General features: G+C 43.8%; 1 protein-coding gene across 3 annotated transcripts in view; it reads right to left on the bottom strand.

Moving 5' to 3' along the window:
* Positions 1-27685, bottom strand: part of NHSL2 (NHS like 2) — a 409644-nt gene that overhangs the window by 130348 nt on the left and 251611 nt on the right. The window contains exon 1 of one of the 3 annotated variants that reach the window (XM_075324046.1): positions 65-515. The exons of the other annotated variants lie outside the window; for them this stretch is intronic. Coding sequence (XP_075180161.1) covers positions 65-101 — 37 coding nt within the window. The 5' untranslated portion in view covers positions 102-515. Of the gene's footprint in view, positions 1-64; positions 516-27685 lie in introns of those variants that run through there. 3 annotated transcript variants of the gene reach the window in all.

Below are 27685 nucleotides of genomic sequence, written 5' to 3'. Positions count from 1 at the left end.
TACGGTAGCATCTCAATATGATGGGATATTATAGACTTGTCGTTTAGGTATGAATACCCCTTACCTTTGCCACGTGTGATGCTTGTTAATGCTCTATCCATCCTGTATGACACCTATGAAATCCAAAATTCCTGTAATCCCAAGGATTTCCCACTGCTCCCAGTCTCCTGCTCTTCTTTCAAACTGGTTTTCGCTTCCAAAGATAGATCCCTAAAAGGAGGACCCTGACAGGAAGGACAGCTGGTCATACCTCACCTCCTGGGCTTAGCGATAATGGATGGGTCCCTTCATGTCACACAAAATATTGAAAAATGATGGTCTCCAACATATAAAACATGGAGAACTGGCTATGTTCATCTGGAACATAGATCATACAAGGAAGAAATGAATGACTATGTCTATTTCTCGTGACTGTAGCCATTTGTCTTAAGGAGAAATCCAGGCAGCCTTTCCATCCAGGTACTGTGCAGGTCTCCTGGAGAGCCAGGCCCTCGTTGAAGCTCAGACATCAGTTGGCGGCAGAGAATATGTCCTCTGTGTCTGTACAGTACTTAGTGTGACTGTCTTCTGAACATTACTCCTGCTTTGTGAGAGCAGCGAGAGGGATATTTCAGTCGTACAGAGAAAATGTGGGGGGAGGAGAGGAAGGGAGCAGGAACTTGGTGTTTTATTAAACGTCTCTCCCTAACTATTGTTTCCCCCACCCTATGTTTCCTTCCTTCACATAACGTAGTGTTTTCCTCCAGTGTGGACTCAGGTTCAATATATGTAAAGCCGGATTTTTCCATATGATCAGGATCAGTGCATTGTAAAACGTATGGTTTCCCAATGATGTGGAAAAAAAAAGTTTCTTGTTGCATGTAATAACACACAAGAATTAATATCTGGCGGTGTATCGTGCAGTCACAAAAGTATCAGCGTAATCCTGGAATTAGCAATCTGTTAAAATAGTATTATTATTTGTTTAATGGCCCCTTCATCTAAATATACAATGTGTGTAGCCATAAACGATTAGCAGCCAAGGCCGTGTAATCCAAGCCGTGGAGTTATCAACTATTAAAGGACCACTCCAGCGGCGTGCCTCTTTAAATGTAAGTCCCCTGCCCCTGTCATATACTCACCATGAGTTTTGTCCCCTGCCCCTGTCATATACTCACGGTCACGCTGTACAAAGGGTTGGTAGGATGTAGTACAGCGTATTCCCCACTAGGTGGCAGCAGAGTAGAGAAGGAGAGACAAAGTCACACAGTAACAGAAAGGCAGCTGAAGTACAGCAGAGTAACTTCAGCAGGCAGTTAACAGGCGAACCACCAGGGGGCAATAGAATAGTCAAACAGTCAGGGTCATAAGCCAGGAAAGTCGAGTCATTGCAAAGGGAGGATCAAAACCAAGTCAGAAAACAGAACCAAGTCGGAAGCCGGGAGATCAGGTATACAGAGAAAAACACAAACATGAGATAGGAGTGGGAAGTCAGGGACAGGGACAGACGCAGAGCAAAACTATAACCAGCACCAAAATGCAATTGCAGAGACCAGATATAGTGTCTCCTGAAACCAGAACGAGGCTAATGGGAGTTAACCCCTGACATGATCCGTCCGGGTCTGGGAAACTCTGGAGCGGAGAATCTCGGTCCTGGATCATGACACTCACCATGAGTTTTGTCCCCTGCGCTTGTCATATACTCACCATGAGTTTTTGACACCGTATTTTTGCTGCGCACAAAACGCAGCATCTGAAGGTTCCAAAGTGGATGGGATTTCTAGACATCTCATGCCCACTGTACGTACTATCACTACATACCTTTAATAGAAGCAGTCCAATCCACTCCATTAGAGTGTACAGAGCTGAGCTATAATACAAAGCATAACCCTATTATAAAGACCAGACCTGTATTGTATGGTGCAGTGGAAATAATAAAGAAAATGTGGCTGATGCCACACAACGCGATGGTGCCGAATTTATAATTATGACATAAGTGCGCTTACTTGCTATATAAATGGGAACCCCAGTGGGGACAGTGATGATCACATCTGTAAAGCGCTGTGGAATATATAGCACTATATAAGTGTGTAAAACAGATAAATAAAAATATATATTATGAACATAAATCACTCACAAATACGAGTAATGAAAAAGAGGAAGACGTGGGTGCACACAACTGGTCCGTGTACAGACTAAAAGACCATAGCTGCATAACTAACAGCACCACCATAGACCTGGCTCCCTAAACGGCTGTCGAGAGGTTTCCCGTGTCTCCTGAAGTAGCAGAGGGGAGGCCACTACACACTCCCTACAAGGGGAGAGGAAGGTGAGCAGGAACAAACAGAAACCCAGGGTGAGATAAACTGAAACAAGTTAAAATAAGGTGAAAGGATTAGGGGTTGAGATGGAGAACACACTGACTCACAGCAGACACTCATCCGGTGATTACTTTATAGATAAACCCCTAAGAGGAAAGGCTGTAAGGGTACCTTCACACTTTAGCGATGCAGCAGCGATCCGACCAGCGATCTGACCTGGTCAGGATAGCTGCTGCATCGCTACATGGTCGCTGGTGAGCTGTCAAACAGGCAGATCTCACCAGCGACCAGTGACCAGCCCCCAGCCAGCAGCGACGTGCAAGCGACGCTGCACTTGCACGGAGTCGGCGTCTGGAAGCTGCGGACACTGGTAACTAAGGTAAACATCGGGTATGGTTACCCGATGTTTACATTAGCTACCAGCGCACACCGCTTAGCTTAGCGCTGGCTCCTTGCTCTCCTAGCTACAGTACACATCGGGTTAATTAACCCGATGTGTACAGCAGTTACATGTGCAGAGAGCCGGAGCCGGCAGCACAGGCAGCGTGAGAGCTGCGGAGGCTGGTAACTAAGGTAAATATCGGGTAACCACCTTGGTTACCCGATGTTTATCTTGGTTACAGCTTACCGCAGCTGCCAGACGCCGGCTCCTGCTCCCTGCTCGCTTCATTTGTCGCTCTCTCGCTGTCACACACAGCGATCTGTGTGTCACAGTGGGAGAGCGCCTTTGAAGAAAACGAACCAGGGCTGTGTGTAACGAGCAGCGATCTCGCAGCAGGGGCCAGATCGCTGCTCAGTGTCACACACAGCGAGATCGCTAATGAGGTCACTGCTGCGTCACAAAAAGCGTGACTCAGCAGCGATCTCGGCAGCGAGCTCGCTGTGTGTGAAGCACCCCTAAGTCTCAGGAACAAGTCCACATAGAAATATGGCCAACAAGAAAATAGGAAATTTAGTGAGGGGTGAATATATACTGTATATACTAGCTGTAGTACCCGGGCATTGCCCGGGATAGTAACTGTCTTTCTGTCTCTCTCCCAGTCTCTGTCTGTCTGTCTGTCTCTTTCCTTGTCTGTCTCTGTGTGTCTGTCTGTGTCTATCTCTCTGTCTGTCTCTGTATCAGTCTCTCTGTCTCTCTCTATCTTTGTATCTCTGTGTCTGTCTGTCTCTAACTCTGTGTCTCTATCTCTGTGTTTGTCCATCTCTATCTCTGTGTCTGTCTCTCTCTCTGTGTCTGTCTCTTTCCCCGTCTGTCTCTTTCCCCGTCTGTTTCTTTCCCTGTCTGTCTTGCCTGTCTCTCTGTCTGTCTCTTTCCCCGTTTGTCTCTCTCCCGTTTGTCTCTTTTCCCGTCTTTCCCTGTCTGTCTTTGTCTGTCTCTCTGTCTGTCTCTTTCCCCGTCTGTCTCGTTCCCCTTCTGTCTCTTTCCTTGTCTGTCTCTCTCTGTTTCTTTCCCTGTCTGTATCTTTCCCCATCTCTTTCCCTGTCTGTCTTTGTCTGTCTCTCTGTCTTTCTCTTATCCTGTCTGTCTCTTGTCCGTTTGTCTCTTTCCAGGTCTGCCTCTTTCCAGGTCTGCCTCTTTCCAGGTCTGTCTCTCTCCCTGTCTGTCTCTTTCCCCGTCTGTCTCTTTCCCAATCTGTCTCTTTCCCCATCTGTCTCTTTCTCCATCTGTCTCTTTCCCCGTCTGTCTCTTTCCCCGTCTGTCTCTTTCCCCGTCTGTCGCTTTCCACGTCTGTCTCTTTCCTGTCTGTCTCTTTCCCCGTCTGTCTTTGTCTGTCTCTCTGTCTCTTTCCTTGTCTGTCTCTATCTGTCTCTTTCCCTGTCTGCCTCTCTCTGTCTCTTTCCCCGTGTGTCTTTCTGTCTCTGTCTGGCTTTTTTTTTCCTATCAGTCTCTGTGTGTGTCTCTGTTTGTCTCTGTCTCTTTGCCTGTGTGCCTCTTTCTGTCTGTGCCTGTATGTCTTTCTCTGTGTGTCTTTCAATCTGTGTCTGTCTGTATCTGTCTCTCCACCGACATCATATTACCTCACACATAAGCTTGTTATACTATGAATGTCCTTTGTTCCTATAGCAACAATCACAGCTCCTACTAATAACCTGTAGCTCGCAGCTCCATTCACTTTAATAGAAGCAAGTTTTTTAGAGAGTAACTGTAAAGCGCGGGGTTACACTTTCTTGTCAAAACATAGTCTATGACGTTCCCTGAGTCACATGGGGTGTCTGCAAAATTTTGTGATTGTACATGCAACGGTGCGGATTCCTTTAGCGGACATACATACATACACTCAGCTTTATTTATTAGATGTACATCTCTGGCAAAAATAAGAGACCACTGTAAAATTTTCAGTTTTTCTGATTTTTCTCTTTATAGGTATATTTTTGAGTAAAATGTAAATTGTTCTTTTATTCTATAAACTACTGACAATGTGTCCGAATTTCCAAGCAATAAATTTTGTATTTATTTTCTGAAAATCAGAAACGGTCAAAATAACAAAACAATGCAGAATATGTGTTCTGGTATATAACTCTGCTTCCTGTCAAGTGAATTGTCTGTTCCCCACTGCATTGGCTGAATATGTGTTCTGGTATATAACTCTGCTTCCTGTGATGTATGCTCTGTCATTTTCATAATCTATGTAATACTCACTGATGTATGACTGTATATTCCTCTTTGTAAATGTTATCTGATGGTGGATGGTGTAAATCTGTGTAGACTGGAAGTCCGGGTGGGTGTCAAATGTCCTGTTCCCTTTGATTCCTTAATCATCCCCTGGTGTGAGCAGCATTTGTTGATTTCCCTTAACAAGCTGAGCTCCCATAATCCCCCTCACCTACCCCTCTAGTCAGCCCTATATATTTGTGTCTTTCTTAAGGGGTGCATGCATGCGGGGTGTTGCATGCATGCCATCTCTTGCTAAGTGCCATCATTGCGAAGTGCTGGGCAGTTACCTCAATGGCAGTTAGTCAGGGCAGGAGTCTGCAGGTAAATTACTCTTTGACGCCATCTGTTTTAACCTTAACTATTATCTCACTCTCTATCATCCTATATGCTTTTTCTGTTCACTTTCACCGCCCTGTCCCCCCTCCATCACCACTCATCCACATCAGCCCCTCTCTCCTCCCCTCTCCTATGTACAGCTCCCAGGCTCTTTTCACCTATCTTAATAATCTGACTCAATCAAGCTCCAGGGACTTCCAAAAAAAGCCATGCCACAAGTCCAAAAACCATCTGACCTTTCTCCTTCTACTCCTACTTCTTTCAGGTGATATCTCTCCTAATCCCGGTCCACCCCAGGCTAACTTTACCCCCTCCCCCACCTCCCATAGAAACCCTGATAATATTATTAACATTCCCTGTACACCCTCGCTTCCCTCTTTTAATTGTGCTCTATGGAATCCACGGTCCGTATGTAACAAGCTTCCTTACATCCACAACCTCTTTCTCAATAACTCTCTTAACTTACTAGGCCTAACTGAAACCTGGATTCAGGATTCTGATACTACTTCCCCTGCTGCTATCTCTCATGGTGGCTTACACTTTTCCCATTCACCAAGACCTGGAAACAGACATGGTGGTGGAGTCGGCTTACTCCTGTCCCCACAGTGCACCTTCCAGGTCATCCCCCCAGCTCCATCACTCTCATTCCCATCCTTTGAGGTTCACACCATCAGGCTCTTCCATCCCCTTCCCCTCAGAGTAGCTGTCATATACCGTCCACCAGGCTCACCCACCCAGTTCCTTGACCACTTTTCAGCCTGGCTGTCACACTTCATGTCCTCAGAGTTACCAACCCTGATCCTAGGAGACTTTAACATCCCCATGAACAGCCCCTCCTCCCCTTCTGCATCCCAGCTTCTATCTCTCACCACCTCCCTTGGCCTCTCACAGCTCTCATCCTCTGAGACACATGAAGATGGTAACACCCTTGACCTGGTCTTTATCCGCCTCTGCTCAATCTCTCACTTTGACAACTCACCTCTTCCCCTCTCTGACCACAACATCCTCTCCTTCAAGCTCACAAACCCTCGTCCGCCCCAGCACACTCCCACCAATCACACATTCAGAAACCTACAGGCCATCGATTCTCAGACACTTTCAGACTCTTTACACACATCACTGTCCCCTATATCCTCACTTTCCTGTCCTGATCTGGCTGTAAAGCACTACAATGACACACTCAGGACTACGCTAGACCAAGTAGCGCCCCTCACCCTCAGAAAGACCAAACACAGAGTAAAACAGCCCTGGCTCACATCACAAACTCGATTTCTCCAGCGATGCTCCAGGAGCGCCGAACGCCTATGGAGGAAAACCCGCACACCAGAAAACTTCATCCACTACAAGTTCATGTTAAGGACCTATAACTATTCCCTTCACCTCGCCAAACAGACCTACTTCACCAACCTTGTTTCCTCACTTGCCAACAATCCAAAAAAACTCTTTGACACCTTTCACTCCCTCCTCAGTCCCAAAGTACAGACCCCTGTCACAGCCCTTCATGCTGATGACCTGGCCTCGTATTTCACAGAGAAAATAGAAAACATCCGCCAAGAGATCAGCTCCCAGCCACCAAGCCCTGTGAATCCCATCCCTCCCCATATTCCATCCAGCTCACTTTCCACATTTGACCCAGTCACAGAGGAGGAAGTCTCCAGGCTCCTATCCTCCTCTCGTCCTACAACTTGCCCTACTGATCCCTTCCCCACACCTCTACTCCAGTCCCTCTCTCCGGTTGTCGCCACTCACCTAACTAAAATCTTCAATCTCTCTCTCTCTTCGGGTATCTTCCCCTCCTCCCTCAAACACTCTATCATTACTCCATTATTAAAAAAACCTTCTCTTGATCCGTCCTGCACAAGCAACTACAGACCAGTCTCCAATCTCTCCTTCATCTCTAAACTCTTGGAGCGCCTGGTCTACTCTCGCCTCACCCGCTACCTCTCCTCTCACTCTCTTCTAGATCCTTTACAGTCTGGCTTCCGCCCTTTACACTCAACAGAAACTGCCCTTGTCAAAGTGACCAATGACCTATTGACAGCAAAACGTAACGGTGACCACTCTCTGCTTATTCTTCTTGACCTTTCTGCTGCCTTTGACACTGTTGACCACCATCTCCTTCTCTCTATGCTCCACTCTATCGGCCTAAAGGACACTGTTCTTTCCTGGTTCTCTTCCTATCTTTCTGGCCGCTCATTCAGTGTATCATTTGCTGGCTCCACATCTTCTCCTCTTCCTCTCACTGTTGGGGTCCCTCAAGGCTCAGTCCTTGGCCCTCTTCTTTTCTCCCTCTACACTGCCCCAATTGGTCAGACCATCAGCAGATTTGGCTTTCAGTACCATCTTTATGCTGATGACACACAGCTATACACCTCCTCCCCTGAGCTCACCCCCGCTGTACTACAGAACACCAGTGACTGCCTGACTGCAGTTTGCAATGTCATGTCTGCTCTCTATCTGAAACTTAACCTTTCCAAAACTGAACTTCTTCTTTTCCCTCCATCTTCCAACTTTCCTCAACCTGACATCTCCCTCTCTGTGTGTGGCACAACGATAAGTCCTAGGCCGCAAGCCCGCTGCCTGGGGGTTATACTTGACACTGATCTTTCCTTCACCTCCCACATACAATCTCTTGCCCGCACCTGCCGCTTGCACCTCAAGAACATCTCTAGAATCCGCCCCTTTCTCACAATGGAAACGACAAAAACCCTCACCGTGGCCCTGATCCACTCTCGCTTGGACTACTGTAACTCTCTATTAATTGGTCTCCCCCTAACTAGACTCTCTCCTCTACAGTCAATCCTTAATGCAGCAGCCCGGGTCACCTATCTGGCTAACCGCTACTCGGATGCCTCTGCTCTGTGCCAGTCATTGCACTGGCTGCCCATATATCATAGGATCCAATTCAAACTGCTTGTTCTCACCCACAAAGCTCTCCACAGTGCAGCACCCCCCTACATCTCCACCCTCCTCTCTGTCTATCAGTCCACCCGTTCTCTACGCTCTGCAAGCGACTTTCGACTAACATCCACACTAATTCGAACCTCCCACTCCCGGATCCAAGACTTCTTCCGAGCTGCACCAACCCTCTGGAACGCTCTACCCCAAGAAGTTAGGACAAATCACAACTTACTCAGCTTCAGACGCACCCTAAAGACGCATCTTTTTAGGGCGGCCTATCACACTCCCTAATCAGATTCGATTCACATAGTCCCTCTACAACCTCTCACAACATAGCTCCACATCAAACTCCATGGCACCCAAAGGCATCTCAAGGCTCGGGCCCACTGGTCCAGGAAACCATTATCCAGCCCCATTTCCGTGAGATGGTTGGATTGTCATTGTAAATAAGCACTTGAACCTTGCCTCTCCCCCCATCTCATTGTAGATTGTAAGCTCTCACGAGCAGGGTTGTACTTTTTTTTCCCCTCTAAATATTGTATTTCTATAACTGTTACTTGTTTGTATATGATCCTCCTGAATTGTAAAGCGCTACGGAATATGTTGGCGCTATAGAAATAAAGATTATTATTATTATTATTATTATAATGCATTGCTTTCACACCTCAAATAATGCAAAGAAAACAAGTTTATAATCATTTAGAAACAAAAATACTAATAATGTTTTACCACAGGAAGATTCAGAAATCAGAAATTTGTGGAATAACCATGATTTTTAATCCCAGCTCTCATGCGTTTTGGCATGTTTCCACCAGTCTTTCACACTGCTATTGGGTGACCTTATGCCACTCCTGGTGCAAAAATGTAAGCAGTTCTTCTTTGTTTGATGGCTTGTGACTATCCATCTTCTTCTTGATTACATTCCAGAGGTTTTCAGTGGGTTCAGGTCTGGAGATTGGGCTGGCCATGACAGGGTTTTGATGTGGTGGTCCTTCATCCACACATTGATTAACCTAGCTGTGTGGCATGGCGCATTATCCTGCTGGAAAAAACAGTCCTCAGAGTTGGGGAACATTGCCTGAGCAGAAGGAAGGAACTGTTTTTCCAGGATAAGCTTGTATGCGGCTTGATTCATACGTCCGTCGCAAAGTTTAATCTGCCCAATTGGACCATATAGGACTAGGGTAAGGAAATCTTCTCTGATGAGTCTAATTTTCAGCGTTGCTCAACACCTGGTCATCTAATGGTTAGACGGAGACCTGGAGAGGCGTACAAGTCTTGCACCCACTGGGAAATTTGGTAGAGGATTGGTGATGATCTGGGAATGCTTCAGCAAAACTGGAATTAAGCAGATTACACTTTGCAATGGACGTATGGATCAAGCCGCATATATATATAGCCCAACCCAGAACGTGATAGGGCAAACAATAATGGGAAAATGGGAAACACCCGGAGAGGAGCAAATTAGAAAGAAAAAGAAAGACCATAGAAATCATCAGCATTCAGACAGGGCAGAAAAACCAATAGCTTTAACCAGCAGAGGAACCAACCGAAAACCACAGATCACCAGATCAAATCCTCAAACTGAGCCATGACAATAGACTCAGGCACATTGTTGTGTTACTGGATGTCCCCTGGTTTTATTTGCTGGTCGATATACTGAGGCCTTTTGTTGCAGATTATATTTGGCATTTTTGCAATTTTTTTAGTGTGTGTTTGCATCAACATTCCTTGACTTATTCATTTGCATTTTTTATTTATTTACTTATCTAATTGTTCATTTGTTTATGCATCTATTTATTCAATCTCTATCTTAGTTTTCTTCAGCTATTAGTGATTGTCTTCTGATGTACTTTATATTCATCATATTTATGCATGCCTATTGTTTGGGGATTATTTCATTCATCTCCCATCTGTCTTGTCATGTGTATATACATTTTAACTGTTTTTAACATTTGCTTGTTGTCTGTCAGCATTCATTTTTGATTTTTGATAAACTATATCTATTCATTTATATACTACTAGCTGTAGTATTCGGCGTTGCCCGGGTTAGTAACTCTTTCTGTTTCTCTCCCACTCTCCCTTTCTCCCACTCTCCCTCTCACCCACTTTCCCTCTCACCACAGAAATCATGTAAACTGACACATAAGCTGTCTTATACTAAGAATGTCCTTTGTGTCACGCTAAGTACGGGGAAGTACCAAGCGAGCAGCAAAAGGTAAGTGAAGGGGACCCCTGCGTCTAGGGATGCGGGAGATGGTGACCCCCTAGCAAAACCAACTGCTGATCCCTGGGGTCCCTCATCACCCTAGACAAGTTCCGCACCTATGTGCCGAGCCGGATACCTGACCCTAGGTATCCCTAGTGCTGGACCCTAAACAGGGAACGGATGGGATGAGCAATTTGTCAACCACACTAAACGCTATAAGAAGACACAAGGAGGACACCTGGGAAAAAGCATAAACTACTTATTCACAGATGACACAGGAAGGAGTTCAGCAAAGCTTCAGCAACAATACTACAGATGAGAGCAAGCCACCTGCTTGCAACCAGAGCTAGAATGAACTGAATAATATCACCAGCACCAGTCCAGGGAGTATTCAAGCACCAAAAGAATACTGATAATCAGCAGCTGGGTGGAAGGTGAACTCCTGCTGGTTTTAAAGGGAAGAGATGAAAATCCAGCAGGAAAGCTCCCAATTACAATGAATACTGACAGCAGGAACAATGGAAAGTCAGGGAGCATTTTGCCCAGCCAAACGCTGTGACCTTCTATAGCTAGAAACCACATGACTGTCTGTCCACTGTGACACTTTGTTGCCCATAGCAACCAATCACAGCTCCTATTAATGACCGGTAGCAAAACAGAAGTAGAGCTGTGATTGGCTGCTATAGGTCACCTGATAAATATTCAGGCTAACTGTCCAAACAGCCAATATATTACCTCACACATCTAAACAGTAAGTAAGTGGTTTTGGGGGGGGGGGGGGTGAATAACATGTAAAGCCCGGGGTTAAAATTTCCATTTCCCCTCAAAACACAGTTTATGACTCTCCCTGAGTCAATGGAGGCGTCTGTGCAAACTGTTGTGATTGTAAATGTGACAGTGCGGATTCCTTTAGAGAACATTTATTATTGATTGGTGATTTATTTGGACTTTGCACAGGCATTTGATACTGTACCACATAATAGCCTTATACTAAAGCTCCAGAAGCAAGGACTGGGGGAAACTATATGCAACTGGGTAAGGAATTGGCTAAAAGATAGGAAACAAAGAGTAGTCATAAATGGCATATTCTCTAAATGAGCTATAGTCAGCAGTGGGGTGCCGCAGGGATCTATGCTAGGACCGATTCTTTTTAATCTCTTTATTAATGACCTTGTGGATGGGATTGATAGTAATGTATCAGTCTTTGCTGATGACACCAAACTATGTAGGATATTAAAAACTGACCTTGATAGTACAATATTACAAAACGATCTGGATAAGATATCAGAATGGGCAGATACTTGGCAAATGAGATTTAATGTTGATAAATGTAAAGTAATGCACCTAGGACTGAGTAATCCTATAGCTGCGTATACATTAAATGGAAGTAAACTCGGGACTACAGAACAGGAGAAGGACTTGGGTATTCTCATTACAAATAAGCTGAGCAGCAGCACTCAATGTCAGGCAGCAGCTGCTAAAGCAAACAAGATTCTAGGGTGTATAAAAAGAGAGATTAGATCCCGGGATCCCAACGTATTGTTACCCCTCTATAAATCACTTGTAAGGCCACATCTGGAATATGGGATCCAGTTTTGGGCTCCACATTTTAAAAAGACATTCAGAAGTTAGAGTCAGTTCAAAGGCGGGCAACTAGCCTACTACAAGGAATGGAGGTCGCCCATATGATGACAGGTTGAAACTTTACATTTCTTTAGCTTAGGTAAAAGACATCTCAGAGGAGATCTCATTTATATGTATAAATACATGTGTGGTCAATATACAGGACTGGGTCATGACTTATTTCTTCCAAAGACAATACTAAAGGGGGCTTTACACGCTACGATATCGTTAATGTTTTGTCGTCGGGGTCAAGTTGTTAGTGACACACATCCGGCGTCATTAACGATATCGCAGCGTGTGACACTGACCAGCGACCTTAAGCGACCTCAAAAATGGTGAAAATCGTTCACCATGGAGAGGTCGTCCCAAACTCAAAAATCGGTAAGGGTTGTTTATCCAGGTGGTTCATCGCTCATGCAGCAGCACACATCGCTATGTGTGACACCGCAGGAGCGAGGAACGTCTCCTTACCTGCGCCGGCCACAATGCGGAAGGAAGGAGGTGGGCGGGATCTCCGCCCCTCCGCTTTGATTGGCCGGCCGCTTAGTGACGTTGCGGTGACGTCGCTGTGATGCCGAACGTCCCTCCCCCTTGAAGGAGGGATTGTTCGGCAGTCACAGCGACGACGACGACCAGGTAAGTATGTGTGACGCTGCCGTAGCGATAATGTTCACTACGGCAGCGATCACAAACAATCGCATGCACGACGGGGGCGGGTACTTACACGCTTGCTATCGCTACAAATTGCTAGCGATATCGCTACCGTGTAAAGCCCCCTTAAGGACCAGGAGGCATTCACTGCGAGTGGCAGAAAAGCAATTCCGGCAGCTAAATAGGAAAGGGTTCTTTTCAGTTAGAGCAGTTAGACTGTGGAATGCCGACCACAAGAGGTAGTAATGGCAGATACTATAACAGCTTTTAAAAAAGGGCTGGATGATTTCCTCAGTACACAACATTGTTGGTTATAAATTATTTAATGGCAAAATGTATAATTGGTGGAGGATGGTTGAACGAGATGGACCTAGGTCTTTTTTCAACCTATGTAACTATGTAAGGCTAGTTTCACACTTGCGTTAAACGGTATCCGATGCATTGCGTTGTGTGACGGATGCAATGGATGTGTTGCATATAGTGGCACAACGGATGCTGCAAAACAACGGAATCCGTTTTGATTTTTTTTTTTTTACAGTTTTACCGGCGGCAGACTATTGTGAACGATCAGCTGATCGCTCCCAGTAGCCGGCCGCCGGGTGATCAGCTGATCGCTCCCACTAGCCGGCCGCCGGGTGATCAGCTGATCGCTCCCAGTAGCCGACCGCCGGGTGATCATCTGATCGCTCCCAGTAGCCGGCCGCCGGGTGATCAGCTGATCGCTCCCAGTAGCCGGCCGCCGGGTGATCAGCTGATCGCTCCCAGTAGCCGGCCGCCGGGTGATGAGCTGATCGCTCCCAGTAGCCGGCCGCCGGGTGATCAGCTGATCGCTCCCTGCAGCCGGCCGCCGGGTGATCAGCTGAGCGCTGTCATTGCCGGCCGCCAGGTGATCAGCTGATCCCTCTCTGCAGCCGGGTGATCAGCTGATCCCTCCCTGCAGCCGACCGCCGGGTGATCAGCTGAGCGCTGTCACTTGCTGACGGCCGGGCGCTCAGCTGAACGTTCGGCCACCGCGAGCCAAAATAAAGTTTGTGATTTAAAAAAAAAAAAAAAAGAGCATGCGCAGTGAAATCCAGAGGATTCCGCTGCTCAAAACAACGTTACATGCTGCGTTCCTCCCGCTGGGCGGAAGCAACGGAGCGTCGCCCAGCGGAAGCAACGCCGTTCCTTTTGGTACAATCCGTCAACCATACAAGTCTATGGGAAACAGCGGAATCCGTTGACAGATTCCGCTGTTTTCCAAAAGGGCGGAATGTAACGGAAGGAAAACAACGCAAGTGTGAAAGTACCCTAACATACACATACATACACACACACACACACACACACATACAGTATTTACACATATACACACACAGTACAAACATACACACATACATACACATACACACTAGGAAAAACTAAAAAGTCCAGCATGACATCCAAAATATAAAACTTTTTTTTCTTTATTAATACGTTAAAAAGGTTAAAAACCTGGACGAGGGACGCGTTTCGGAATATGCTTCCTTATTCACAGTCCTGAACTGTGAATAAGGAAGCATATTCCGAAACGCTCTGGACTTTTTCGTTTTTCCTAGTGTCATGGCCAAGATTTTTTTCCGTGCACCATCTGACTGGACTTCCATCTAACTGGTGAGCTGGAATTGAGAGTTCACTCTCCTTTGTTTTGTGGTACACATACACACACATACTGTACATACACATACATACACAGACATACATACACACACATACATACCCCATACACACACATACATACATACACACACATACACACACATACATACATACATACACAGTACAAACACACAGTACAAACACACATACATACACACACATACTGTACATACACATACATACACACACATACACACACATACATACACACACATATGTACACCTACACACGTACATACACATACATACACATACATACACACGCATACGCACACATACATACACACACAGTACAAACACACATACATACACACACATACACACTACAAACGTACACACATACATAAACTCAGATTTATATATTAGATTTGGTGTGTACTCTGTTTTACTATGCAGCTTCTCTCCTTTCTTCCTCAGAAACTTGGCAATCAGTATCTTGAAGCAGCTGATCCTCAGGGGTGCCAGACCCCACTGACTTAATATTGATGCCTTGCCCAAGGAAAACTCCATCCATTTTAGAGAACCAGAAATGCTCTTAAAATCCTAACTTATATATAATATCTATGATACATGGAATATTTTCTCATCCACAACCAACTTACGGTGCCATATACAGTAAACAAGCCCAGTGCAATCACATTGAGTAAGAATCCTTCTGCTCAACTTGCCTGTGTTTCCCAAAGCTGAATCCAGAGGATATCTGCAGTAGGGTGTGAACGTTCACAGAGTAGTGCCACTATTACCAGCTCATTAACACAACCATTTGGGATTGTAAAATGCTTGCTTTCTCTTGCACTTTCCAAACTGCAAGAACACATTACTGTGCTTCATTATATTTAATTGATGATGCTTTGTTAACTAACTGCCTCAATTACTCATAGGTGAAAATAAACATTCAATTCAACATAGGTTTCCATAAAACTTATCAATGGCATCTGGTAAATGTGACATCTATATAACTATATACCTGATATATTGTTATACATTTTTATTTGGCTATTCCTGTGCCAATCTGAGCAGCATTAGGTTGAGTTATGCATATATCGGCTGCGTAATTCAGTGGATGGGATTTATAGAAATCTCATTCCCATTGTTATTTGATTTATCCAGCATAAATTGACCTGCGGTGCATGTTTGAAATCCACGACATGTCAACAGAGGTGTATGTAGGTTTTCTGGCACCTGGGGCAAGAATTCAGTTTGGCGTTCCCCATAGCGGTTTGGGTAGTCGTCATGTGACCAATCATTTATATGCGATTTGTACACTTACAGTCACATACCGTCAAGCTGCTCCTCTTAATTCTCTCAATGTTCAGTGAAAAACTGAGAGAAGCAGTAAGAAAAGCTAGTTGTTACATGACCGTAAGTATGAAAAGCGCATGCGTGAAGTGGCTATGTGATGACTTCTAGAATCAGCAAGCAGAGTTGAATGAATCCTTACAGTGAGTATATTACAAGCTGTTAGGATTGACATGCTACAGTGCTTAATTTTATATACAGTCGTTCCAGGTGACTGAATTGTCACAGCGTGAGCATGGCACACTTTTAGGATTTTGCCTTGTCAGTGGCAAGAATGGACGGTCATGTGAGCACAAGTATGTGATTTGTATATTTCTGGCCACATTCCGACAAGACATGTCCGGTCAATTAATTTTCATTGAGCGAGGCAGCGCATTTCTAGTTGGCACATAGCTGCATGTATGCAAATCAATACTTGTTGTTTCGTGGCCTCTTATTCTCACCACGGGCACCAGAGTATCCTGACAGCGTGCAGTGTGCACACTGTGAGAAGGGATTCAGGGATTGTTCTTTAATGCTCATAGTAATTCTTAACTTGTCAAATGGCACAATACTATATTAAAATAGCAATAAATCACATAATTTTACAAGTTTCAAATTATTACATGTGCACAGAATCAGAGCCAGTAACAGAACAGGAATACGTCACCTGAACCCCAGTCAGTACAGAAACACAGCATCACAACCTTCATGAGTACAGAAATATACCACCAGAACCACTAGCATTAAAGAAATAGATAATCAGAACCCTCAGCAGTACAGAAATAAATTACCAAAACCACCAGCAGCACAGAAATTCAACATCAGATCAGAACGACCAGCAGTAAAGCAATACATCCATATAACCCTCATTATTACAGAAACACAGCATAAAAACCCTCATCAGTACAGGAATACATCACCAGTACCAACATCAGTATATGGTACATCAATTATAATGTAAAGTCACGCCTATATACAATTATATCGCATGAACCTATAACTTCCAGTACGTCCTTCAACAATGGTAAGGAGATACTTGGAGTTGTTGCTGTCAGTCATTATCAGACTGTGGACCATACAGGAATCATAACACTGATGACAATTTGGCAGTATCACAAAAAATTAATATACAGGTACCTTAAAGATGAAGCTGTCTCTGATAGGAGTCGTTCTCTTTCTTTTCTTCATCTTGTCCAGATACCATGATGACTTTTCACATCCACAGCTCGTCTCAGCAGCCTTCCATCTTCTCCGGTCTTGTGCTGCAAGACACTGACACTATACCTTTAAAAATATCTGCACTACGCTGTGCCCCTAAATAAATAATTGCTCCTCATTGTGTTCCCTGCACAAAATATGACACACACATTGTCCCTCTTATGGAACATGGCCTCCACAATGCCCTCTCCTTTCCATACTGGGCTACCTCTACACACTGTCCTCTCACTATATCCCGCTATACTGCCCAGTCTCTATACTGTGCCCCTTTATCACACTCCCCCTCCCTGACATACTGTCCCCTCCTTTCTATGGCCTCACACTGTCCCTCCATGCTGGCCTCAATTGGCCCTTCTCCATACCACCCTGTCCACACTACCCAGTCTCTATTCTGTGCCCCCTCACATTTTTCTTATCACATACTGTCTTCTCACTACCTCCGCACTCATCCCCCTCACTCCTCAATCTGTGTATGCATACATTCCCCCTAGCTCTCCATATTGTGTCCACACCCATCCTGTCACCTTTCTTCCCATACTGTGTTCTCAAATGTACCCCCTCATTCCCCATAAAGCCTTCTCTCGCTCCCCATACTTTGTCTGTCCTTAAATTCCCCCTCTCACTCCACATACTGTGTCCTCAAATGTCTTCCCCCTTTCTCTCCCCATACTGTGTCTGTATACACTGCCCCCCACTCCCCATACTGTAACTATATACAAATACTCCTCGCTCTCCATACTATGTTCATATACACTCATCTTCCTCACTCCCCATACCCCCTCTTGTTCACCATACTGTGTCTATATACATTCCCCCACCCTTTCTCCCCATACTGTGTAATCAAATTTCTTCCCCCTACCCCTAATTACTGTCACACTGTACAAAGGGCTAGTAAGACGTAGTACAGCGTATTCCCCACTAGGTGGCAGCAGAGTAGTGAAGGAGAGTCAAAGTTACATTGTAACAGAAAGGCAGCTGAAGTACAGCAGAGTAACTTCAGCAGGCAGTTCACAGGCGAATCACCAGGGGGCAATAGAATAATCAAACAATCAGGGTCTAGCCGTTGAAGTCAAGTCAGTGCAGAGGAAGGGTCAAAATCAAGTCAGAAAACACAACTGAGTCAGAAGCCAGGAGATCAGGTATGCAGAGGGTAACATAAACAACAGACAGGAGCGGGAAGTCAGGGACTGGGACAGAAGGATGTACGGAGGAGGGTATAGGTCAGCGCACGGCAACAAGGAGTCAGATAAACCAGGAAATCTCTACTACTAGCCACTGGGGACTCAGCCACACAGGAATATAGTCAGACAGTCAGGTCCCCTGTGGCTTCTCCTGGCTTTTCCTTGAGTGATAGATGTCTCCCTATACACACACGCAAGGAGATATCTGTCACTCAAGGGCAGCGGGTGGGGAGAAGACACCAGGGACTTGCTTTTCTGACTTCGAGAGACATGTCTCCTCCGAGTTCTACTTTATATACACTAACAGTCAGTTCAACTATCTATGGCAAGGGCAGCAGCATTGTTTTATTAGTTTTCCTTTGTTTGCACGGTGGCTCAGTGTTGCTTTGCAGCGCTGGGGTCCTCGGTTCAAATCCCACCAAGGACAACATTTTTAAGGTGTTTGTATTCTCTCCCTGAGTTTGTGTGCGTTTCTTCTAAGTTCTCTGGTTTTGTCCCACACTGCCAAGACATACTGATAGATAACTTAGATAGTGAGCCCCAATGGGGACATTTCCCAGAGGAGCATTGCAGTTATAAGACTTCTAAATGGCATCCAGAATTGGTTTGTCAGGTCTCTGCAAGGAGAAACGATTTCCCCTTAGACCCCACTATAGCTTCTCATACAGCCAGGTCAGATCTCACACTTTGCACTGACGAGGGACAACCATCCTGAAATACCGTGTCTGCAAACTAAGGTTCTGATCTGGTATACAGTTAGGTCCAGAAATATTTGGACAGTGACACAGATTTCGCGAGTTGGGCTCTGCATGCCACCACATTGGAATTGAAATGAAACCTCTACAACAGAATTCAAGTGCAGATTGTAACATTTAATTTGAAGGTTTAAACAAAAATATCTGATAGAAATTGTAGGAATTGTACACATTTCTTTACAAACACTCCACATTTTAGGAGGTCAAAAGTAATTGGACAAATAAACCAAACCCAATCAAAATATTTTTATTTTCAATATTTTCTTGCGAATCCTTTGGAGGCAATCACTGCCTTAAGTCTGGAACCCATGGACATCACCAAACGCTGGGTTTCCTCCTTCTTAATGCTTTGCCAGGCCTTTACAGCCGCAGCCTTCAGGTCTTGCTTGTTTGTGGGTCTTTCCGTCTTAAGTCTGGATTTGAGCAAGTGAAATGCATGCTCAATTGGGTTAAGATCTGGTGATTGACTTGGCCATTGCAGAATGTTCCACTTTTTTGCACTCATGAACTCCTGGGTAGCTTTGGCTGTATGCTTGGAGTCATTGTCCATCTGTACTATGAAGTGCCGTCCGATCAACTTTGCGGCATTTGGTTGAATCTGGGCTGAAAGTATATCCCTGTACACTTCAGAATTCATCCGGCTACTCTTGTCTCCTGTTATGTCATCAATAAACACAAGTGACCCACTGCCATTGAAAGCCATGCATGCCCATGCCATCACGTTGCCTCCACCATGTTTTACAGAGGATGTGGTGTGCCTTGGATCATGTGCCGTTCCCTTTCTTCTCCAAACTTTTTTCTTCCCATCATTCTGGTACAGGTTGATCTTTGTCTCATCTGTCCATAGAATACTTTTCCAGAACTGAGCTGGCTTCATGAGGTGTTTTTCAGCAAATTTAACTCTGGCCTGTCTATTTTTGGAATTGATGAATGGTTTGCATCTAGATGTGAACCCTTTGTATTTACTTTCATGGAGTCTTCTCTTTACTGTTGACTTAGAGACAGATACACCTACTTCACTGAGAGTGTTCTGGACTTCAGTTGATGTTGTGAACGGGTTCTTCTTCACCAAAGAAAGTATGCGGCGATCATCCACCACTGTTGTCATCCGTGGACGCCCAGGCCTTTTTAAGTTCCCAAGCTCACCAGTCAATTCCTTTTTTCTCAGAATGTACCCGACTGTTGATTTTGCTACTCCAAGCATGTCTGCTATCTCTCTGATGGATTTTTTCTTTTTTTTCAGCCTCAGGATTTTCTGCTTCACCTCAATTGAGAGTTCCTTAGACCGCATGTTGTCTGGTCACAGCAACAGCTTCCAAATGCAAAACCACACACCTGTAATCAACCCCAGACCTTTTAACTACTTCATTGATTACAGGTTAACGAGGGAGACGCCTTCAGAGTTAATTGCAGCCCTTAGAGTCCCTTGTCCAATTACTTTTGGTCCCTTTAAAAAGAGGAGGCTATGCATTACAGAGCTATGATTCCTAAACCCTTTCTCCGATTTGGATGTGAAAACTCTCATATTGCAGCTGGGAGTGTGCACTTTCAGCCCATATTATATATATAATTGTATTTCTGAACATGTTTTTGTAAACAGCTAAAATAACAAAACTTGTGTCACTGTCCAAATATTTCTGGACCTAACTGTATATCCTAAGTCATTTGAAAAGGCTTGTTAAAGGGCCACTTTTGACTTTTAGGATTGCAACTTCCAATAGGTGGCACTAGTGTTTGTCTCTTTCCTCCCTGAAGAGACAATTTGAATATTTCCCAGAGGAGCATTGCAGCTATAAGACTCTTCACTGGCAGCCAGAATTGGTTTGTCAGTCTCCGCAAGGAGACAAGATTTACCCTTAGACCCCACTATAGCTTCTCATACAGCCGAATCAGACCTGATACTTTGCACTGACGAGGGACAACCATCCCGAAACACCGTGTCTACAAATTGAGGTTCTGATCTGGTATACATCCTAAGTCATATGAAAAGGCGTGTTAAAGGGCAACTTTTGACTTTTAGGATTGCTACTTCCAATAGGTGGCGCTAGAGTTTGTCTCCTTCCTCCCTGAAGAGACAATTTGAATATTTCCCAGAGGGGCATTGCAGCTATAAGACTCCTCACTGGCAGCTAAAATTGGTTTGTCAGGTCTCCGCAAGGAGAAAAGATTTCCCCTTAGACCCCAATGGGGACAGTGATGCTAAGCTTTATAAAGTGCTGTGGAATATGTTGGCTTTATATAAGCAATGCATGATTAAATAATTAAATATTTGGTATGTGATTATTGCACAGGTCTCATATTTGACCACCAGCATCTACTATACCAAAATTTTAAAATGCGCTAGTGTATACTAATATAATCTTGTGTTTTTGGTGATTTATTTTTTTGGGGGGAGGGGGTGGGGGTTATCATGGCATATAGAAAATGGACACAATATTACATACTATTATTCAGAACCTGTCCACCATTATTGGAAACCAGCATGCAGAACTAGTGGGATTTTGTAATGGAACACTCTGTACAGGACAGCTACAGTGCTTTGAAAAAGATTTAGGCAGGTATGGGAAACATACTGCAATGTAAGAATGCTTTCAAAGATAGAACTGTTAATAGCTTTTTTTTATCAGTTAACAAAATGCAAAGTGAATGAACAAATGAGACATCTGAATCAAATAACTATTTGGTGTAGTTGCCGTTTGCCTTCACAACTGCATCAGTACTTATGTAGGATTATAGTCAGGTGTATGAGCAGCCAATTATACCAAAGAGGTGATAGTGATCAATTTCATATAAAATATGCAAGTTATTACCTGAAATAGTGTGCAGCTGTTTTCACTTTAATTGTATTGACTAGTTCCTTCAGTATGTCCTCACCTATTGTACCATCCATCACCCATTCTCTTTACACTGTGAGCCCTCGCGGGCAGGGTCCTCTCTCCTCCTATACCAGTCTGTTTTGTACTGTTAATGATTGTTGTACGTATACCCTCTTTCACTTGTAAAGCGCCATGGAATAAATGGCGCTATAATAATAAATAATAATAATAATAATAATAATAATATGCACCTGTTCACATTTGTCTGTTTCTTGGATGTGCTGGTCAGTTTTTTCGATAATTGTAGTATACCTTCTAACTCCGCCCACCAGCCAAGGTTATTTTAATCATAATTATAACTGATCTTACCTGCTTTTTAAATTGTAGTCTTTTAGCCAAGGTAGAGGCATTCAAGGATAGGGTCACAAAACCAGGGTACGACTTGTCGCTGGCTGTTGGGCTTATCACAAATTGGCAAAATTGTGTACCAAGTACCTCATTTTTAACCTAGTTTCTATGGCAGTAATACAGCTCCAAATTTCTTATATTCCATGTTTACCTATCATAATATGTCAGTGTGCAGCTGTATTTGCTTTAATTGTATGCACCGTGGTAAGAATGAGCACATCAACAAGACACAATGCAATTATACTACATCAGCAAGGTCTCATCCAGGCAAATATTTCAAAGCAAACAGTGGTTTATGGTGTGCTGTTCAAGCTCTTTAAAAGAAGCACCAACAAATCGGTAACACTGAGGAAAGTAGATGCAGTGGTTGGCCAAGGAAACTTGGTATAGCAGATGAAAGGCACATCATACTTACTTTCTTTCAAAAACGGAAGACGTCCAGCAGTGCCATCAGTTCAGAACTAGGAGGAGTCAGTAGGAACTAGCTATACTCATCCACTTTAAGCGAACGTCTGGCCAGAAGTGGTCTTCATGGAAGAATTGTGGCCAGAAACCATACTTTCGTCATAGAAACAAGGCCAAATGATTCAACTGTGCATGGAAAACATGGGAACTTGGGTGAAGAAAAATGTCAGCAAGTGTTATGGATTGATGAGTGTCTTCAAGTGACAGTGAAGCATGGTGGAGATTCATTGCAAGTTCGGGGCTGTGTTAAAAGCAAAAGGACTAGGGAATTTTGTCTGGATTAATGTGATTCTCAATGCTGAGAAATAGAGAGAGACACTTATCCATCATGCAATACCATCAGTGAGGCATCCGATTTGCTCAAAAATTTATGAATTTATTCTACAGCCTGACAACGTTGCCAAACATACAACCAATTTCATTAAAGCAATTCTCCAGCGTTTTGTTTTTCAGCACTGGAGTGCTGCTTTAAGAATTATCTTCAGCATAAAGAAGAACAAGGAGCCCTGGAAGTGATGATACGGCCTCACAGATACCTGATCTCAGCATAGAGTCTGTTTGGGATTACATGGAGTCAGAAGGCTTTGCACATTCTACATCCATAGAAGATCTGTGGTTAGTTCTCCAAGGTGTTTGGAATAACCTCCCTGATGACCTTCTTAAGAAACGCTTGCAATTGTACCTAAAAGAATTAATCGATTTCTGAATGCAAAAGGTTTTTAATACCAAATACTGATGTGATTTAGATTTCCGCTTTTGTTCATTAACTTTGCATTTTGGATGGATAAAAATGAACGATTAAAGTGCACCAATCACCAGGATTTTTGCATATAACCTAAAGCCAGGGCTATACTGGCACTATCAGGCTGACTCTATACATGCCTTTAGTGGTCAGCTCGGATATTTAGGCTATGTGTCCACGGTAGAATGTACCTGCAGATTTTTCTGCATGAAAATCCGCGACTTTCGCGGCAAATCCGCACCTTATTTTTGCCGCGGATTTGCCGCGGATTACCGCGAATTTGCCGCGGATTTTGATGCGGATTTTGTTTTTTTTCCCCCCCATTCTATACCCAAAATCCGCACCAAAATCCGCAACAATAATTGACATGCTGCAGATTTTTCCGGATCAAAATCTGCGGCAAATCCGCCGCGGAAAAATCCGCAGCATGGACACAGCATTTCCAAAATGCCATTGAAATGGCTTGGAAGTGCCGCTGCTGCAGATTTTCGGAAAATCCGCGGTAAATCCGCGGTAAATCCGCGGCAAAATCCGCAGCGTGGACACATAGCCTTAGGTTTTGAAATCCAAGAAAGAAAAGTTTATAAAAGCGGCAGGTGAGGATCAGAAAATATCTGGGGGGTATTCAGAGTCATCTCCTCCCCCTGTTAGAACTAGCATAAGTATTATACACACGATTCACTTTTCACTAGCAAGACCTGTGAGGTCATATCCATGTGACCAGAAGGGGCGGAACATTAGCCAACAAAGGTGATACCATTAAGCAACATTTTTCTGTTGACTGAGGCCCTGCCCCTTCTGGTCACATGGTTATAGACTCACACAGGTCCTGCTAGTGAAAAGTGAATTGTTTGTATAATAATTATACTAAGTCTAACAGGGGGAGGGGATAACTATGAATACTCCTCCAGATATTATCTGATCCTCAGCTGCTGTCACTCAAGAAGCTGCTAATTTTATAAACTTTACTTTCTTGGGTTTCAAAACCTATACATCCGAACACTACAGGTATGTATAGAATCAGCCTGATAGTGCCAGTATAGCACTGGCTTTAGGTTATATATGAAAATCCTGATGATTGGTTCTCTTTAACACTTTGATTTAAAGAATTCTTACTTTCCAGTTTTTCTCCACAGTATTTCTGAAATGGTACAAATGTTTGAAAATGATGATGCCCCAGTCCGCGATCCCTGTGCAATCACTCCCCCTTGATCATACAGTGCCTCTCATTATTATTCTTACATGACGCTTGCTGTAGCATGGAGCGCTATCGGCACTGTCATACGAGGGAAGAATAGCGCAGCGTCTCCATTTGTGACAAATGTAAGTCATCTACTCTAACACTTCATTTTCGGTCTTTTATTCTCATCCCTGTCCTCGCTTAGCTTCCTCCCACTCCATAATCGAACACGTATCCTAGCAACTAACATGGGAAAACTTTATTGAACTGCCAGAAAACAAGCAGGGAGAAATTAACCACTTTAGTCTTGCTGAAAATCTAATGACGCAGTTTGTATAATAAAAATGGGTTTTCTATAGAAGAATAGCATTCATCCCATTCTTACCATGAAATATGCCTCTATTACTACTGCAATCTGTGGCCAGTAAGTGAGTTGCTAGTGCTCGGCTCTATTAGTTACACTCACTGTCTGCTGTCATACATGACCTAGTTTCAGGTTCTGTGTCATCAATTACTACAAAGGAACAACCCCATAACTCTGCAAACAATGCACGTTTGTTAACATCTAGAGGAATTTGCCTTCCAAAATGGAAGAAAATGTGTCTCCTGTTAAAGATGATCTGACAGTTACTGAAAAAAATGTAGTTAAATACCATGTAAAATCCCCACGCTCCCCTGATTCTTCCGCTCTTTTCCGTTTTGTGATGAGTCGCTCCATTGATCAGATGTTCACATTTGTCTCTACTGGAGCGCACTATGTGAAATCTCTGTTTGCAGTCCAACTGCGCGTTTCTTCAGAGTCTCCTCGGATGTGCACTTTTACCCCTCCACCCCAGATGCTGCCAGTCACAACTGTTTAGCTGTAATTGGCAGTATGTGGGATGAAGAGGGAAAGTGCTTACCCCCAGAGAAGACTCTGAAGAAACGCCCGGTTGGACTGCAAACAGAGATTTCACATAGTGCTCCTAAACAAGTAAATAATATCTCTGTAATGGAGTGACGGAGAGCAAAACAGAAAAGAGCGGCAGAGTCAGTGAACTTCAAGAATTTTTAACAACTATTTAACTCAATTTTTGAGCAAGTGACAGTTCCTCTTTAAATTATTCATTACAGTATAAAGATCTGTAAATCTATCAATATCAAGTTTTGCTTAATTTCTGTGGAAAACAAAAACTGTCAGAAAACAAGCAGGGAGAATATAACCACTTAGCCTTGTTGAAAATCTAATGACGCAGTTTGTATAAAAAAAAAAAGTTTTATACTAAAGGTGATGTATGAAGAATAGAAGAATAGCATTCACTCCATTCTCTCCATGATTTTAATTAGTTATTTAACTCAATTTTTTCAGCAAGTGACTATTTCCTTTTTAAATTATTCATTACAATATAAAGATGTCACGCTGTACAAAGGTTAGTAAGACTTAGTACAACTTATTCCCCACTAGGTGGCAGCAGAGTAGTGAAGGAGAGACAAAGAAACACTGTAACGGAAAGGCAGCTGAAGAAGTACAGCAGAGTAACTTCAGCAGGCAGTTAACAGGCAAACCACCAGGGGGCTATAGAGTTGTTAAACAGTCAGGGTCTAGCCAGGAAAGTCAAGTCACTGCAAAGGGAGGATCAAGATCAAGTCAGAAAACAGAACCGAGTCAGAAGTCGGGAGATCAGGTATGCAGAGGGAAACAAACAACAGACAGAAGAGGGAAGTCAGGGACCGGGACAGGCAGACGAACGGGTGAGGGTCAAAGTCAGAACACAGTAGCAGGGAGGCAGAACAGATCGGCAACACTCACCAGAACCAGTATACAAGCTGCAAGGCAGAAATATCACTGGCACTGAGCCATAGGTAGAGAGGCAATATATAGCATCCTGGGATCCGGAACGAGGCAAGGGAAGTTAACCCCTGACAAGACCAGGTTAGAGTTGGGTGTAACCACAGCAGGGAAAAGCCGGCTTGGATCATGACAAAAGATCTATAAATATATCAATATCAAGTTTTATTTTATTTCTGTAGAGTCTACAGTATACTAACGTAAATCTCATTGCATCTTTCTTCTTATTTTGATTTATTTTCTAATTTCTGTAATTTGCCCACCCATACTTGTGCCCATAACAGTTTACTAATCCTGTAGGTCCTGACTACTGACATCATCATCAACACTCAAGGGGTTTTAGTTGAGATAATCTGTTAAATGGGATCACTGTCAATCCTGATAACAGCAGCCACCCCTCATCATAATAATGGAATAATGGGACTAAGGGCTGATTTCGTGTATATGCTCAGTTACTGCGACTTCTCAACTGAATTCAAGTGCTGCACCTCATACCTCCATGGTCTTGTAGGTCAAATATCACTTGCCTATACAATGATTGATACTCCAAATTAATGTTAAATTAGTCTGATAGACACGTCTACCTTACTAACACTCAGGCTTGATGCCAGATGACATTACACAGCTGACATCAACCCCAAAAACCCCATTACCCTGATTGCCTTCGCACCAGGGAAATCAGGAAGAGCCGAGGGTAAGCGCCAGAATGGGCACATCTAATGTGATTCACCACTTTTGGGGCAGCTGCGGGCTGCTATATTTAAGCTAGGATAGGCCCAATAACCATGGACACTTCCTGCCTGATAAAATCAGCCCTCAGCTGTCTGCTTTACCTTTGCTGGTTAAAAAACATAAGAGGCCCTCAGTCGTTTTTTCTCATGAAAACCATCAAGTACAATTAATACACCAGAAAAAAAATCCAACAGACAATTGAAACATCTCTCCAGTTTGTATTATATTTGCACACCACACTACAGTATGTATATCATACTGAAGACACAAAAAAAGTAGATGTTCATTCATATTTAGTACCGTAATGAGGCTAATAGGGAAAGGGAAGGCGGGTGGTATTATTAGCATTTCTAGGAAGCCTAGGTGACTGTAGCAAAATAATAACGTTGAGTAGTTAGAAATATATTAACTGAGTGTAAAGAGTGTCTGCGCCCAGCATAACCACTGTTACCATTCAGCAATGTATGACAATTCAAACTTTCATCACAAGACCACTCATATCCAAGTTGAATAGTTATGGTCAAGAGCCAACTACCGTAGCTTCTCTTCCTGCTTCCCTAAATGGAAGGGGCATTGAAAGAAGCTAGTCAGCTGCATGGAACTACAAGTATGGGAATTGTATATGAGTAGTCACGTAATGACTAGTGATGGGAGAACGTGCTCGCCACAGCTCATTACTCGATCGAGCATCGGGTTCCGCCAACGCAACTTGAGTACCAAGCATAA

This window comes from Anomaloglossus baeobatrachus, chromosome 9, assembly GCF_048569485.1.
Source record: "Anomaloglossus baeobatrachus isolate aAnoBae1 chromosome 9, aAnoBae1.hap1, whole genome shotgun sequence".
Lineage (NCBI taxonomy): Eukaryota > Metazoa > Chordata > Amphibia > Anura > Aromobatidae > Anomaloglossus > Anomaloglossus baeobatrachus.
This window is presented reverse-complemented; position numbering and strand designations above follow the sequence as displayed.